The 17,644-nt window shown below is 56.5% G+C and overlaps 1 protein-coding gene across 3 annotated transcripts in view; it reads right to left on the reverse strand.

The window, feature by feature from the left end:
* Positions 1-17,644, reverse strand: part of RIN3 (Ras and Rab interactor 3) — a 119,015-nt gene that overhangs the window by 21,351 nt on the left and 80,020 nt on the right. For 2 of the 3 annotated variants that reach the window (XM_045561832.1, XM_045561848.1), the window contains exons 6-7: positions 9,213-10,718; positions 4,444-4,752 (exon numbers count right to left, since the gene is read on the reverse strand). In XM_045561832.1, coding sequence (XP_045417788.1) covers positions 4,444-4,752; positions 9,213-10,718 — 1,815 coding nt within the window. Of the gene's footprint in view, positions 1-4,443; positions 4,753-9,212; positions 10,719-11,443; positions 11,590-17,644 lie in introns of all 3 variants that reach the window. The other variant, XM_045561842.1, reaches the window with a different exon arrangement.

Consider the following 17,644-nt stretch of genomic DNA (forward strand, 5'->3'; position numbering starts at 1 on the left):
ACACTGGGAGAAGGTTCACACCCCGCAGCCTCCTCCCTTCCTCCCCTCCCTTCGTAGGGGGATTTCTAGGGCTTGACTCCATCTCGAGTCAGGCGGCACTGGCTCTGACTGCCTGGTCTTGGACATTGAAGAGGTGGGAATGACTTGTTTGTCAAAGCAATAGGAGAGGTGACTCTAGAAGTCCTAGCTGCTCTCACCAAGTCCCCCGAAGTCCATGAGGAACCCGGTCAGCTCCTGGCTATAGGATGGAGGGACAGGTTTATCCAAAGCCATTTGCCTCTGTGGCTCCCCAGTCTGCCTGACCAAGGACCCTAAACTTGAGATAGTAGAAGGTGCGCTCAGTCGAGATTCGGAAACCTGGGGTCCATGTCCAGGCTGGTGGCTTGGTCTAGTGACAGGAGCACAGGCTTTGGAGTGAGATAGTTCTACGTTTAAATCCTGGCCCATTTTCTGGGCATAATAGCAACTATCTTTTTGGAGAAGATGGCACAGCCAGTGGACTCAGATCTTGTGTCTCCTCATTCACCCCTTTTCTCGCTGTTCCAACAGGTCTCGCCCGCAGCGGGGCCCTATTTTATTCTTGTCCTGAGTGGGCCATGCAGGCAGTGGGTTGGGCTTCTGTTACCAGCATCATTGCAATGGGAGAGGCAGGCAGGGGGACATCCTCCCCCGGAAATGAAGGGGCCGGGAAGTCTAGAAGCAGGGCTGGGGCAGGGCGGGGGTGGGGCGGTGGCAAGGGAAGGGCTGTTTTCTGCGAAAAGTGGCCAGTGGTGGAGGAAGTAGGTCAGTGGTGGAGGCAGGCAGGACTCAGGCTGGAGTTCTGCCTCTCCCTGGAGTCACCAACGGCTCCCAGGGCTCGATGCAGGGCTGCTGGTGGCCTTTGAGTAGCAAGGCCACGGACAACTACGCGAGAGCCACCGGGGGCGTCTGTCAGGAGGGAGGTGTGAGCCCGATACCTGCAGCTTAGTCCTAAAACCGCTACACGTCAAAGTCGGAATTTAAGAGTCAGTGGGGGGCCAGGCATGGTGGCTCACGCCTGTAATGCTAGCACTCTGGGAGGCTGAGGCGGGTGGATTGTTTGAGCTTAGGAGTTCAAGACCAGCCTGAGCAAGAGCGAGATCCCCGTCTCTACTAAAAATAGAAAGAAATTATATGCACAGCTAAAAATATATATAGAAAAAACTAACTGGGCATGGTGGCGCATGCCTGTAGTCCCAGCTACTCGGGAGGCTGAGGCAGGAAGATCGCTGGACTCTAGGAGTTTGAGGTTGCTGTGAGCTAGGCTGATGCCATGGCACTCTAGCCTGGGCAACAGAGTGAGACTCTGTCTCAAAAATAAATAAATAAATAAATAAAGAGTCAGTGGGGTCTGGCTGCGAACACATAACCTCAATCTAATCATGAGGAAACGTCTGACAAACACGAAATGAGGAACTTTCATTTTTTAAAATAGGTGGAGGGGGTGGGGAGGGAAATCGGCATTCCTCAAAAATATCAATGTCATAAAAGACAAAGAAAGGCTGTGGAAATACAGTCATGCACTGTTTAACGGCGTATCGGTCAAAAACAGACCGTGTATACGATGGTGGTTCTACAAGATTGTGATATCTTATTTTTACTATGCTTTTTCTATGTTGAGCTACACAAATCCTTAGCACTGTGTTCCAATTGCCTACAGTCTCAGCACAGTGACAGCCGTGGCCCTGGAGCAACTAGGCTATGCAGCAGCCGTCCCACCTCGGTTTGAGTAGGTCCACTCGACGGTGCTCATACAGTGAAATCACCCAACGATGCATCTCTCAGACCATATCCCTGTCGCTAAGTGACGCATGGTAGGATGGACTCCAAATTAAAGGAGGTTAAAGACACGTGACAACTAAGTGCAACATCTGACCCTTCACTAGATCCTAAACTGGAGGAGAGAAGCTAAAAACGATCCTATAGGTCAAGCGGCAACCTGGAAGGTTAGATGGCAGGTTAGATAAAAACACGGAATTAGTGTAAATTTATGAAATGGACGACTCCACTGCAGTGGAGTTACGTAACCTTATCTACTTACACACATTCCGTAAAGTACTTAGGAAAGTATTTGGGGGTAAAGGGCCCAGATGTGTGTGGCTTACTCCATATGAGTCAGAAAAAGCAATTATGTGTGCAGAAAGAGAGAGAGAGCTGCAGAGCAAACCAGGGAAGATGTTAACAAGTCACAAAGGGTATGCAGGTGTTCCTACTTCCACGCACTATTTCTATTCTTAGAGTTTTCGAAGTTTGAAATTATTGCCAAATGAAACATTAAAAAAAATAGCAGGAGAAGAATTCTTCCTTTCAAATGAAACCCCACGTGGGATCCCCTGTGTGTAAAATAGATGCAAGCAGGGTTGTCTGGGATGTGTCCTGACAACCTGCCTTGTGTTCCTTTGGTGGCCCCTGGGGTGCCTTGTAGAACCCATCTTGGGAACCACAAGTGGACTCAGCCCGCTTAGTTTCGGGGAGTGTGGCAGGGAGGCAGCCATTCCTGCACCCACACACCTGAACACTCAGCACATACACTTTGATCCTCGCAGCAGCCCTGCCAGAGGCGTTCCTAGCCCCATTGCGGGGGTGGGAAACTGAGGCTCCGGAAGGAGCTCCCGAGCACCCTGGCTGTCCAGGTGCTGTCCGTGTGCCGTCCCACCCCCATTTACACACTTGCAGAGGCCCAGTGGGGCTAGTGTCCAAGGCTACAGCACCAATCAATGCCAGGGTTCAAACCCAGGACTGCTGCACAGTGACAAACCTCTGCTCTTTGGATTCGGGGTTGGCATATCCCAAGTCCACTGGACAGAACCTGCTTCCTCCAGGTGGAGACGCTGGGGCTCCCGGGGAGCAGCCCTGGCCTGCTAGGGGCAGAGATGAAATGGGGAGTCGAACTGGGAGTCGCTGGATTCCTAGTCCAGTGCTCACTCAGTGGTGGGAACGGAACACACTGTCTTTTCCCTGATGAGAATCCCATTAGTTTCTGAAGGGGAATCTTCACACGGAGCCCTGACCTTGGCTTGACCTTGATGGCTCAGAGTCTCCCTGCCTGGGCCTGGCTTCTGGATCAGCAGAGAGACTCCAGCCTCCCTCCCTCTCCCCACGGACAATGGGGAAGCTATAAACGTCCCTGTTCTGCCCTGCTCTTCCACCTGCCGTACCCTGGCACCCCTGCTAGCAACTGCCTCTCTCCCCTCCCTCCCTCCTCAAAATTAGCCATTCCTCCCCCAGTCCCTGCCTCTGGCAAGTGTCTAGGAAACAAGTTCATTGTTAGCAAAAATCATGGTGTTTGATTCTCACCACAAAAATGGTAACCATGTAAGGTAATGCATGTGTTAGTTAGCTAGATCTAGTCATTCCTCAATGCATATATGCTTCAAAACATCATGCTGTACATGCTAAATGTATACAATGAAAAATCATGGTGTTTGAACGTCACTGCCAAGTGATGGGGTTTTAAAAAGAATTCCAGGAAGCCGGAGGTTTCTGGGGAAACCAGGACTCACTGAGGATGGAATTGCCCTTTTCCAGCCCAAAGTAAGCCATTCAAGGTCGCACAGGCAGTGAGTGATAGACCCGGAGTTTGAACCCAGCTCTGTGTGGCTACCCCAACCCACCCACCTCTGACCACAGACCCATGAGCGAGTCTGGCCAAGTTCAAGTATGCCCAGCCCGGATCAGATGGCTGCCCAGGCCCTGTGGACTTGTGCGTCTCAATCAATGCTGCCTGTTTGAGGCACCTGTGATGGGGTGAACTGTGTCCCCTCAAAATGTGTATGTTGAGGTTCTAGCCCTCAGCACTAAGAATGTGATCTTATCTGGAAACAGGGTTATTGCGGATGTAGTTAGCGAACATGAGGTCATACTGGAGTGGGGTGGGCCCCTAATCCAACATGACTGGCATCCTTGCAAAAAGAGGAAATGAGGACACAGACATGCAGGGAAAAGGCCGTGTGAAGATCCGGGTTCTGCTCCCACAGCCAAGGAACTACCAGAAGCTCGGAGGCAGGCCTGGGACAGACCCTCCCCTGGCACCTTCAGAGGGAGCGTGACCCTGCCCACGTTTTGATCTTGAACTTCTAGCTGCCAGAACTGTGAGACAATTCGAGCAATATTTCAGTGGCTTAAGCCGCCCACCTTGTGGTATTGCATATCTGCAGCTCCAGCAAGCTAACGTAGAGCCTTTTGCTAATTCACACACAGGCACAGTGTGGCTGGCTTCCTTGCCTGCCTCTCAGGCAGCAGCCAGTCGTGGCCCTCCTCCAGGTCCCCGGGTAACCCCTGTGAGGTGCTCAGTCCCTCCCCAAGGGGCCTCTGAATCCGGAAAGGCTGGGGCCTTCCAAGGGCTCTGGAGTCCTTGCAAGGGAGGCGGCAGAGACCCACACAAGCAGAGCCCCTCGCCCTGACCCGTCCCGGCTCGCCACCTACCTGGGTTGCCGAGGGCCATGGAGTCATAGATGAGTTTGCAGGTCTTGAGCAGGATGGAGATCTTCTTTTCGGGCGAGTAGGCCTTGTGCATGCTGGCGAACTTCTGCAGGATCTTCTCCATGACGGGCACCTCGGGCACGCTGGTGGTCACGCCCAGGTCAGTGGTGGTGGTGGCCAGGATCACCAGCTGGTTTTCCTTGAGCTGCTGCAGCGAGCCGTCCTTGCTGTGGATCTCATGCAGGCATGAGTTGATGGCTTCTTTCAGGGGCTTCAGGACACACTTGTACAAGGCAGACTCCACAATTGCTTCTGCAGGTGAGCAAGAGTGTGAGGGTGAGGAAACAAGCCGTAGGGATCCTGCCACCAGCCCCGTCGCCCAATTGTTCAGCCATCCCCATCCACTGGTCCGGGAAGGGCACACTCACAGCCCCACCCTGTGGTTCTGATATGTGAGAGAGTGTCGTACATCCGACAGAAAGTCACACTGCAAAGATGCTGGCACAGGAGCCCCAGGGACCGACACTAACCGGCCATTGAATCCTAATGCGTTTCATAGAGCCGGGCACAGAGTGAACTCTCCCAGGGCTGCCTACCAATACACGACTTCAGAGGGCACTATTCACACTGCAGTTGTGCAGTGTACAACAGGGGCAGCTGTGTGCTGAGGGCCTGAGTGCTTAGTAAATGATTGGTGCAATTATTCTTGATGCCTCTCTTTCCATTCCCAAATCCGCTTGACTCTAGTCTCAAAAATACAGTATATCTAGAACTTGACTTCTCATCACTGCCACAGCTACCACCCTGACCTGGGCTGGTCAGGCAACCACCATCATCTCTCGCCTGGGTTATGTCATTAGGCTCTTGCACAGCAACCAGTGGGGTCCTGTTAGGACATGTCTGATCACGACATTCCTGTGTTCAGAACCCTCACATGGCACCCATCTCCCATGCAATCAAATCAAAGCTGAAGTCTTCCCCGTGGCCTCCAAGGCCCTGCTGTGCCCGGCCCTGCAACCTCTCTCGCTCACGGCTGTGGCTGCTCCCCTGTGCTCATGCTGCCCCACGAACCGCCAGGCCTGCCCCTGCCCCGGGGCCTCTGCACCTGCTGTTCTCTCCACCTGGCACAGTCACCTCACAGCTGTCCACATGGTCTGTTCCTTCACTGGGCATCTGTCATCTTATGCGAGAGGCAGTCCTGATCACCTCGTGGAGTGGGAGTTAGTGAGCTGTGATCCCACACGGCTCTGCACTGTACACGCTATGATCCTCACTCTAAAGATGGACCAATGTAGGCTCTCACGGGGCAGGCTGGGGGCCCAACAGGGATTAGAACTCTTGTCTGCTTGACACCACGGTGGTGGTTGCTGCTTTGGGTGACAGCAGGGAAATATTCTCAGGAAGTTGTTTCGATCCTAACTCCTCCCCAGGGGAAGGATCTTGGCTATTGGCCTAGTAAGGGCAGGTGCCAAGTCCTGTCCCTGTAGGGGGACACCTGGAGGGGCTTGTGCTCCCATGGCTGAGTCTCAGCAGAGGCCTAGACTGCCGTTCCCTGCCACGCAGGCCCGGGGTTGGCCCGTCGCTGGGTTTGGGGCCGGTCCTGGCCATACTGGGTCCCCATCCTATGGCCTCCCTCTGTGCCTTCAGCTGAACACAGGGCTGCCCTAGTCTCCCTCGCCCCACCCCCTCCATCCTTGCAGGCCCACATCTCTACCCCCGAAGCCGCAGCTAGAGGCGTATCATCCTGGGGGCAGGGACTTGCCCTTCCCTGCTGTCCTAGGCTCCTGCATGATCTTGGCCAAGTCCCTTTCCCTTCCAGGGCCTGTTTCCTTAACTGCAAAATGAGAGGGCTGTGCCCACACCCTGCAGGTCCCTCCAGGCCGGCCGAGAGCCACTGGATCTCCTCCAGGCACCTCCCCCTGGCCTCTGGCCCTCAGCAGCACACGTGTTAGGACTGCTGTGTGTCCACTTGCTCTGTGACTTATCTCCCTAATAAAACCAGGAGCACCCTGGGTGCGGGGTTCTGTCCGGCCTTTATGTGGTTTAGATTCCTCCACCGCCTAACTGAGCACACGGGCAGAGCTCGGAAGGAAGAGGCAGAGCAGCAGAGTGTTCAGTTCATGGAAAGGGCTGGACTGCCTGGGTCTGAAGCCCACCTCTGCCACCAGCTCTGTGTCCTCTTGGCCAGGTCACTGAACCTCTCAGAGCTGTGGCTTCTTGAGCGTGACAGTAGCCCAAGCCCATCGGGTTTGCTGACACGTGCAGCGTCTGGAATGGTGCTATTGCCATCGATGCTGACCTTGTCCCCAGAGCCTAGGGGGCCCTTCTCTCCACCTCTGAAGCTCCAGCCCTCCCCATCCTTGGTGGCCCAGCTCAGCAGCCACCTCTCCCTGCCTGGAAACCTTTCTACCCTACACTTGTGCCCACAGCAGGCTCTGGTGACATTCTGCCACATCACCTGCCAGGACAGACTCTGAGTCTAGCACCTCTTGGCATCTCAGTACCTGAGACAGAGCTGGCCTCAGCAGATACCCGGTGGTGGGTCTGCGTCCTGCCAGCTGGCCCGCCTGGGGCTGGAGTCATTCCTGCTGTTTCTGGCAAAGGTCCAGCTTACACCAACCTCCTCTGCCAGGGGCCACCTGGTACCTGTCCTGCCCCGTCCCAGCTGCTGGGCCAGGAGGTCTCCCTGCTTCATCCCCTCCACTCTGCCCTCCACACACACCCTCAGGGGCTCCGTCACCTCCAGGCCACATGGCAGCCTGATTTTCACTCCTCCATGAGCGGACCATGGTCCTCCAGCCTCGTCCCCTTCCTCTCTGCCTATTTCCACGTGGCCGTCACTCCCTAGGAAGAAAGTCCTCCCCCACCTTCTCCACAGGGCACCACTTTCTCCTCCCCTAGGCCCCAGCGTACACCCGACTCTGGAAGGGGGCCGACCATGGCTTCCTCTGGCTGCGCTGAGCCTCCTGTGCCCTTCCACGTCCTCCCGGTCTGCACGGTGCCCGGGGCTCAGTCCTCGCACCTGGGTGACCTCATCCAGTCTCGTGGCTCTTTTTGTGCTGACAGTTCCCAGACATCTAACTTTAGCTCATACTTCTCTGCAGAACTGCAGACTCAGACCCCACGGTCTACTCCACACCCCCACCTGGGGGTCCCATAGTGTCTCCATCATCACGCGTCCAAAGCTGAGCTCCGGGGCTCTGCCCTGGTGCCTGCCTCCTTCCAGGGCTGACAACGCTTGTCCGCGTCCTGCCCTCTGACCCCACGCCCAAGTCCAGTCTGTCCTGTGGCTCCATCTTCGCAACAGGCCCAGAACCCGACCACGTCACTCCACCTGCGCTGCCCCTGCTGTGTTCCCGGCCACCCTGCCTGCTTGCCTCGGTGATTCCAGTGGCCCCTGGACAAGTCCCCCTGCTCCCGCTCAGCACGACGGCCAGTTCACGTGCAAGTGGGAGCACAGCGCTCTCAGCTTGGACCCTGCACGCCCCGGCTCACTTACAGGAAAAGCCGAGCCCTCAGAGAGGCCCAGGGGTCCTGCCTCATTTGCTCTCCGGGCACTTCCTAGTCTCGCTTCCTACCACGTCCCCTCACTCACGTGCCACCTTACTCCATGGTTTACTGACACCCTCAATAGAACATAAGCTCTCTAAGGGCGGGGACTTTCGACTGTTTTGTTCACCTCTGTTTCTGCAGCACTGGTCACAGTTGGGCCCCCAATAGCCCTGGTATCTGGTTCCCGGACCCTGTGCAGACACACACGGCACTGGCCTCCGGTCTCAATCCCACCACCCTTCACCACACCTGACACGCCCCCATCAATCCTGTGGCCCGGCTAACCTGTCAGTTTCCAGGAGTCGGCTATGAAAACCCCGTAGCCCTGGGACAGGAACGCCTAATCTCTTTTCAAGACACATTCACTAAGGGACCACTGTCTGCAGAGTCCAGCACTGACTCGTTAATTCCCAGGTGGGGAGGAGAGGCCTGGAGGATGCCAGGGGAGGGGGCCCCTGGAGGGCTGCGGGGTGACTGTTTACCAGCGAGTTCAGAAGGGCTCAAAATTTAACAGCCACTTGGGCCATAGCAGTGTGATGTGACCGAACATTTCTAATGTGTCCCTAGGTGTGTAGCTGATCACAATGTAAAATATATTTCTCCCCGTGAATCACAATCATAAAAAGGTTGGACAGTTATTGGATTAGAGGCTGGTGGGGGTGGGAAAGGCAGGGGGCTACGTTAGAAAGGAGTCAGGTCAATGAGCTGTCTCGGGTTGGTTCCCCAGAAGCAGAGCCCGACGGAGAGATCCGGCGTGTGATTTATGGGGGACAGCTCTCAGCAGACAGGGGGTGAGGGAAGTGGACGCAGCAAGGAAGACCCTGGGCAAGGATGAGGTCTCAGCCTCAGCCTGATCCCGTGGGGCCCTAGAGTGCACCACACAGTGGCCCCCTCTTGAGGCCAGGGGCTCATCTTTGTCCCCCCGTGGCAGGGGGTTATTGGTGGTGGGCTGCCGATAGTAGAACGGGGGGGGGGGGCAGATAATTTGGATTCTATATGGCCAAGGTCAAGTCTCTAGAAAAGGGGGTGGCTGTGTGCTGTCAGCAGCCCACCCTTGCAGCAGCTGGAGAAGCTGCACATGGCCAGGGAAGGGGATGGGTGGGCACCAAAAGCGTCCACTACATAGACCTCTTTTGTCCTAAGGGGCTCCTGAGTCTATGAGCTGCACCCGCATCCTTCCCTCCCCCTCCCCTGCAGCCAGCCCCTGCCCGGCCACTGACCCAGCTCCTCCTCATGGTGCAGGACGGGGTCCACCAGGGCCTTGAGCTCGGTGCTCTGCAGCAGGTAGCTCTTGAGCTGGGTCATCATGGTGCGGATCTCCTGCAGCATCTCGGTGCTGGAGGTCTGGCGCGCCATCATCTCCAGGCTGTACACCTTGTAGTCCTGCACCAGGTTGCCGAAGTACGAGGCCTTGTCCTGCGCCAGCTCCACCACCTTCTTGTACAGCTTGCGGTTGTTGGAGAGGAAGGCGTGGAAGACGTTGGTGAAGCTGGCGAAGCTCAGCCGGTGCCGCGCCTTGCCCAGGATCATCGAGGACTTCTTCTTCCCACTGGGGCCGCTGAGCTGCTCCAGCTCCTCCTCCGTGCTGCTGGTGGAGTAGGAGTCCTGGTCGGCAGCCGAGCCGGGCGTCCCCAAGCTGTCTGCGAGGGAGGCCAGGGAGCCCTTGAACTCTGCAGAGCTCTGGGGATGGGCCGTGGCCTGGGCATGGCCGCGCTGAGTCCCAGCTTGGGAGGCAGGACTTTGGCCTTCTCTGGGCGGACCGGGCGTGGGTGTCTCACAGGGCACCTCCTTCGTGCAGAGCTCAGCACTCTCCAGGGGAGCTGAGAGGGCAGAGGCCAGCTGCCGGGAGACCCGTTTCTTCCTGGGGGGCGGGACAGGGGGTTGTCTGGTCTTCCTCGGCGGCTCTGGCATGCTGCCCGGAGTGCTGGCTCTGGCCTCTGCTTCCTGGCCTTGCTCTGCGGTCCTCTGAGGCCTTTCCCCAGGGCTGTTCACGGTCCCCGGGGGAGGCGGGCCGAGTGGGGCGGCCCTGGAAGGGCCCAGCTGGTCCCCCTCTGCCGCCATCCCTGCGCTCTGGTCCTCCAAGGACACCCTCTCGGAGACACGCCGTCTGGGAGGGGCAGTGGGAAGGCTCTTCTTCACGGGTGGTGGGGGTGCAGGGGCCGGCTGCAGGCGGCTGGGGGCTGCCCCCTGCTTCATTTCTTCCTCCCTGAGAGGGCCCAGGCCTACAGCGGGGTGGGCGAGCCTCTCGCAGGCAGTCATGGGTGGCTGCCTCAGAGGCTCTGGGGGGCCCGGGGCCTGGGGTGCAAGGTGGGGGGCGGGCACCGGGGGAGAACCAGGCACAGGACAGGCAGGAGCAGGGAGTGGAGCGGGCCGGGCCGGGCCGGAGCGATGCAGGGACGGCGCTGGGGGTGGCGGCGGTGGGCGGCGCGGGGCCCACCTGGAGGTGGGCGAGGTAGCGTCAGACGTGGGCAGCGACGGGCGCGCAGGGCAGCTTCCAGGAGGCGGCTGGTCAGCGGGCAGGGCGCTGCCGCAGTCCTCGATGAAAATGGGATTCACAAACCACAGGCGGTCACTCCCCACCGACAGTTCAATTTCACAGGAGCAGTTTGCGTCATGGGCGGTGGGTCTGAGGCTGGGGGCCGGGGGTGCTCCTGGGGCTGGGTCTCTCGGGGGCTCTGCTGGGCTCCCGCTTCCTCGAGGGGGGTTCAGTGAGGAGTCCCAGAAGCCTGTGGAGACAAGAGAGGGACAGGCAGTCAGTCCTTGTGCTGGGCCACCGCTGTGCCCGCAGCGTCTGTGGGCGGGGTGGGGGCAGGGCCACGGAGGGCCGTTGGCAGCATTTGCTTCACTGCTCTGAGTTTTTTCCCCTCTTGGACTCTTTCAAAGCTCTCCCACCACTTCCTGCCTCGAGAGGGGAAGCCCCGCGCGGTCCTCCCCAGCAGTGTGGGGGCGGGGCCCGAGGGTGACAGCACAAGCTCCGCCCAGTTCCGAGCCCACCACAAGGGCACTGACGGCACAGGGTGGGGGCTGGCCACGCAGTGCTCTGGAGCTATGAGGAAGGCATGGTGGGGACAGACGGGACAGAGGCCTGGACCTCCTGTAGCTGACCAGCTGGGCGCTTTGGGGCAGGTGGCTTGACTGGGCCAGGCCTGAGTCTAGTCCTCTCTGAAACGGGATCACAACAGCATCCACATCCCAGGTGTGTGAGAAGAAACAGGATAGTATCAGGGAAGGGGCTCTGGGCCTATTTTGGCCACCACCGTTGTTATAAGAGGGAAGAGTGAACTTGTGGATTATGGACTGCTTGAGCAGGGAACACCCATCTGCCGCAAAATGATTCTGACTCTGGCCAGTGTCGAGGCTCCAACAAGAAGCTGATCCTATGGCCGGGCTAGGGGCGGCCAGCTCGGAAGGCAGAGGCTCCCGCACCACCGAGCTAAGTCCCAGCACGTGCCTCTCTGCTGACCCGGTCCTCGTGGATCCAGTCCAGGGCTGCGGCCACCGAAGCAGGCAAGGTGTTCTTGAGCTCTGGGGAACATACCCCATCGAACATCTGATGGGAGCTCAGGACACTCCGAAAGGGCCCAGGGACACCACGTCCTGGGAAAAATGTCAGTTGGCACAATGTCAATGTCAGTTGGCCCACAGGCCACTCTGAGCTCACTCAAGCAGCTCCCCCTGGAGTGGAACGTGGAACCCAGGTCTTGTTCAACGTGCTAGTTTTGCAGATGGATAGGGGTTAGCCAGACAAGTGCAGAATTCCTTGTGCATGGTGGGGCTGGCCTCCCACCCAGGGCACCTCACTTCTGGGAGGAACTCCTCAGCAAGAAAACTACAAAAAATAACATCAAGGGCAATCGCAGGAACAAACATTCATAGTTTTCTTCCTGTGCACCAGCCAGTGGGCTATTCGCCATACACAGGTTATCTGGGCCCCTGGTCACAGGCCTCGCCTCATTTCACAGATGAGCATAAGAGACTCAGGAGATTAAACTTGCCCCAGGCCACAGGGGTGCTGAGTGAAGGAGCTGGGATTTGAACCAGGTCAGGCTAGTCCTACAGCCTGTGTTCAGGCACCGCGTTACTCCACCTTCCTTCATAGGAACTTGCAACACTTCCTATCTTGGTTGCTGTCCCAGCATGGGTGAGTGGCAGGGCAGGGTAGCTTGCACCCCAGAACTGGGGATGTGGCAAGAACACAACAGGCTCTTGACGTTGAAAGAAAGGAGACATCGCAAGATAACTGAGAGCGGCCAAGCGTGTGCGCACTCTGAGAGGTGGGCGATTTTGGGAATGTGGGCATGTGCTGTCTTGCTGGCCAGGGGTCGCAAACCCAACGAGGGTGAGCTGGGTGCATTCCAGGACAAAAATGCTGCTGAGAAACAGTGAGCTGTGATCCACCCAGCTGTGTGCACCCCTCTGAGGTGCACCCCTCACAGGGGAGGAGAGGGGGGCTCCCCATGCAGCCCTGTCCTGGGCAGAGACCCTGTGTCTGGCAGCCAGATTGTCAAAGCCAGTGGAGAGGGCCCAGTTGTCACCACTGGAACAAGGATGACAAACTTTCATGTGACTCTTTCCAATTTGCAAAGCTCTGTGCTCAGCACAGTCAGTGCCCGAGAATATGGTGTCTAAAGCATCCTCTCCTGGGACCTAGACGAGCTACTCTTGGTGACCTCCTGGCCCTTTGCTTTGCTTTCTTGGGCAGCTACTGGCTCTCCCGGGTGCCTCGCACTGAGCACACAGATGTTCTGGCCCCTAGAGTGAGTGTTTGAAGCACTGTGCCCATGTCTACACAGGCCCAATAAAGGGTCTCCTCGGAAGTTTTCCTGGCAAGTAGAATCAGACAGCCAGTCTGACTCCACAGTGAACTGGGCAGCAGCTGCACAGGTGAACTGAGCCCCCAGTGGGGGGTCCCACAAGACTCTTCCTTTGGTGAAGGTGGAGTCATGGGGCAGACGACATACAGAACTGCCCACCAGTGCCTGGGCCCTCCCACGATCGCTCACGGAGATCGCAGCTGTAGCCTGTCCCTCTGCACGTTCTCCTCTTTGTGGCACCAGGCTGAGCACGCAGCAGGCCCTTGGTGGCTGTTTGCTGAGAATCACTTTCGACTCTTCAGCTTGGCACTCAAGGCTGGGGGGATCTGGCCCCCACGCATCTTTCTGGCGTCATCTATGGAGTCTCCTCCCCACTCTCTCTGCTGCTCACTTCTTCCTGAACATGCCACGCGCTACCCCCCCTTCGGGTCTTGGCCAATGCTGTTCCCTCTGCTTGGAATTCTTCTCCTACCCTCCCCACCTGGCAAGCTCGTCAAGACTCACGCCAAATGTTACCTGTCCAGTGGTGCCTCCTGAGGCACTCGGGCCTCGCCCACACGCCTCTGTGTCCCCCGGCTCTGAGGCACACTCTGCCGGCACCGGCCATCACTGGGACTGCGATCTCTGTTTTTGTCTGACTCCCCCACACCAGCCTCAGAGCTTCCAGAAGGCAGCAGCAACGCTCCATCCATCTGAACATTCCCAGCAGCTGCGACAGCCCTTGGCACAGAGCAGCAGCCCAGGATCTGCCCTTAGCGCCCACGAGCGGATTAGCTTAGCCAGAGTGGAGACGCAGGGCTCTGCGGAATGTGGCACAGGCAAGGGTAGTTTTGGTGGCAAGATGGGGCCGACCTGAACCCTGGATGATGTCTAAAGACAAGACAATGAAGAAATGAGACCGAGGGACGGGAAGCCAGGAAGAGGGCAGAGAGCGCCACAGCGGATGGGCCCCACCAAGCATCCTGCTGTAGGCAGCACGGCGGTCTGTCGGGCGCATGGCTCAAGAGCACGTTTGCCCCTGCTCAGGTCTGGGTTCTGGCAGGAGCAGAGCAGACACTGGGCTTCAGGGATATGGCCCCGGGCCTGGGTGACGAGGACACTGCCTCCCTGCCCCCCCAGCCAGGCCGCAAAGCCAATGCCACTCTGAGGGGTGGGGGAAGCTGGGAGCAGAGGGGCTGCATCTTAGGGTCTTGGGGCCTGTCAGGGAGCCACAGTGGCAGTGCAGGCCTTAATGCTCTAGGAAAGAGGAAGTCGGTAACCTTCTCTGCAGTCTGCAGAATGCCAAGGCCAGAGAAGCGGAACTCCGTGTCATGCAATCCTAGTGGTTGGCCAAGCTGTGGATGCCAATGCCCGATGGCACCGCGCCCAGCCTTGGCTCAGCTGTGGGAGTTCCCCGCAGGAAGGGCGGCCCCTCCGCTGCCTCTGAGCTGCCCTGGCACTGAGGCAGCCATTTTGCTGGCCCTGTGGCCTCCTGAGCCTTGTCTGGGGACACCTCTCGCCAGGTGACCACTCCCGCAGTCCTCAGAGGGCCTGCGCCAGGTCAGGTGCTGGGCTGTAAGTCCTGGGGGTAAACCGAGGCTCCACCCTCGGGGAGCCCTGGGCCAGTGGCAGGAAAGAAAGGGGAGGAGTAAACGCAGCCAAGTGTTCCAGATGCCATGGAAACAGCCTAAAAGGCCGACGAGCTCAGTGAATAAATATTTGTGTGGCATCCTAATGACTGGCTGTTGGACAGTCATTCAAAGTTAAGTTTTTAATGAATTTTTAATAACTAGGAAAATTCTCATTGTCTGATATAAAGGAAGAAAGCAAGCTACAAGCACACTTGGAAGAGCTATAGAACATATGCCTTTTCTAAACATATTTTAAAGTATTAACCATATGAGGGCTGTCCGGGAAGTCTCCAGCCACTGTTAATATAATGAGAACAGTATTGCATGGTTGGAGACTTTCCGGACAGCCCTGGTATGCACCCTGCAAACGTGTCTGAGAACCTCTGTAAATAACCCTATTCTCTAAATCCCTTTTGCACTTAGAATCAACTGCATACAGTTCAGTGATGAATTACTCCCTGTGTTAGTTTTATGGGTCCAACTAACCAGCAAGCTCTTGAAGTCCAAGATTACACCTTATATAGCCTGCACTTTTGAATGTTGGCTTTTCCAAGTCCAGACTTGGACTCTCTTAAATCAGCTTAGAACGAACACTGAGCCATCACGCGGTGCCGGTCAGTAGCTCCGCTTCAGCAACACCGTCCCACCTCAACAGCAGGGCTTGTGCAACTCTTTGGGTATTTTTTACATTCTGCTCATAAAAAGATGAGCAGAGACCTGACAGAAAAATGAAATGGACGACACTAATGGTAAACACACACTTCTTACAACTGCAAGATCATCAGGTGGGCTGAAAACCCGGGAATTGTGACCCTTAATTTGACATTCTTTGACTCTGGGCTCTAGGGAAAACACTGAAAGTCACAAATATCTCCAAGCAAAACAAAACCAAAAGGCAAGAAGCAAAACTGTGTTTTCAGTTGTGCACGTGTGTGTTAAAGAAAAAACGACTGCAGGGAAGCGCATTCCACACTTGCAGCAGTGGTGGGAGCAGGCGTGGCTTTCATCCTCATCCTCTTCTGGTCTCGTTGGTGAAAAACAAACACACACACACAACGTGCTTGAATTTTATAATAAGAAAACAGATGCTAATAAAAAAAACAAGCATGTGTAGGGCACGGCGCAGAGGGTGGGGCAGAAGAGAGCCGGTGGAGGGAAGGGACCAGTGGCGGTGCCAGCGGTGAGCGCGGCTGGGGGAGGATTGGGCAGTGCAGACCAGGAGCACAGAGCTCGAACTCAGAAAGCCCCAAGAGGGAATCCAGCTTTTGTCATATCCTAGCGAGGAAAGCCCTTTAGTCGATATCTCTCATTCTCTCTCTCTCTTTCTCTGTAACAGCTTTATTGAGATATCACGTACTACACAGTTTACTCATTTAAAAAACACCCCAGTGGTTTTTCATGTGTTCAAGGTCGTGCCACTGCATCACAATTGATTTTACCGCATGTGCATCACCCCGAAAAGAAACCCCATGCCCATGAAGCAGTCACTCCCCATCCCCCTCTCCCCGGCCCCTGGCAACCACCAGTCTGCTTCCTGTCTCTATGGATCCGCCTGTCCTGGACAATTGCACACACCACGTGGCCTCTGGCGTCTGGCTTCCTTCACGCAGCACGATGTTTTCCAGGTTCTGCCGAGTCGCACCCTGTGTCAGAACCTGCGCTTCATTTCTGTTTATAGCTGAATGAGCCCTTCAGACTCCTCGAGTTCCCACTTCCTCATCGGTAAAAGGAGCTTGTGTGTGTGTGTGTGTGTGTGTGTGTGTGTGTTTGTGTGTGGGCAGATGTCAATGACTTTGCCTCCCACCGTCCTGTGGGTTTTCCCTGAGATGCTGACTGCCCAGGGTAAGCCCTGGCTCCCAGGGCCCCACCGCTAGGCTGGCCAGGATCACCCGGATTCCCCCTGGACAGTGTGCGTGGAGAGCAGGGGTTAGGTGGGGCCGGGGGCTGAGTCAGAGCCTGGCTGGCCCGAGGAGTGGGGCACAGGAACCAAGGAAGGAAGCAGGAAGGCCGCGTGCAGGGAGCAAGGGGCCGGCGTGTGCACAGAACAGCTGTTGTCATCCGCAAAGCCCACTGACCCTCCGTCTCCAATTCTCAGAGGTTCCCCGATGTCCTTTCTCTAAGTCTCTTTTTATCCATGCTAGTCTGAGTGGGTTTCAGTTCTTTGCCACAGAAGTCCCTTGGCTGGAAAGCCCTAGCTGCAAATCCCAGCTGTGTCCCTTCCTGTCTAGGGCATCTTGCATGAGGTTCTCAGGTGGGCTAAAACTTGGTTTTCTGTCTCTAAGATGTACTTTCTATCCTTCAGATGCATAAGAATGACACAAGACAATGCCAAGCGCTCTGCAATGGTCAGGCAGTGTCACCCATATCATTTGAGCCTCAGGGGGAGGTCATGGGCTCTGTGCAAATTACAGAACTGTCACCCGTCCCACACCCAAGCTCCTGGGAGGGTAAGAGCCCAACAACTAAAATCTCTGGGAGGTGAAGTTCAGTGTTTATTCCCAATATCAACAGAAAACTGGCCCTAAAGTTCATAAACTGGGTAAATCAGACCTAGCAGAGTCTGGTAGGGTCAAGGGACGGTAGCAGGCACAGGAGCTAAGCTGCCTGGGTTCAGTGCCAGCTCTGCCACATGCCGTGCGACACTGGACATGTGGCTAACCCTCTGGTTTCCTCTGCCACACAAGGGGGGTTATGATAATAGCACTATTTGCCTTACAGGGCTGTTTGAAGCTGTGATGAGCGTGCAGCTGAACACGTTAGAAGCAGTCAGTGGTCCTCAAATGTTAGCACCAGGGCCTGAACCCCTCCTACTTCCCAGCCCCTGACCATGGGCTGCCTTCTGGTGTCTCTTGCATTGCTGTCCCCTCTGAGTAGCAGACAGTGGCCTGGCCTGGGAACCAGGGGGTGTCTTCTTCGACCCTAGGTCTGCTCGTAATGACCTGGTTCTGCCCTCCGGGTCACTGCTTCCTCCATTCCACAAACACTGGTGGACAGGGCACAGTGTGGTGGGCAGTACACTCAGCCCCATGGACCGCTGTGTCCCCTGTATGCTTGAGTCTTAATAAAGACTTACCGATGAACTGCTTTGTCCTTAAGTGTGATCTGACGGCCCCAGGTTGCACGGCTCTGGGCCTTTGCCCAGGCTTTGGAGCCTGCAGCAGCTCTTGGAGCAGTTGCCTAAAACACCCTCCCTGTTCCCTATAGGAAATTCTCTGCTCCCAACACACA

The sequence above is a fragment of the Lemur catta genome, chromosome 1 (assembly GCF_020740605.2).
Source record: "Lemur catta isolate mLemCat1 chromosome 1, mLemCat1.pri, whole genome shotgun sequence".
Classification (NCBI taxonomy): Eukaryota; Metazoa; Chordata; class Mammalia; order Primates; family Lemuridae; genus Lemur; species Lemur catta.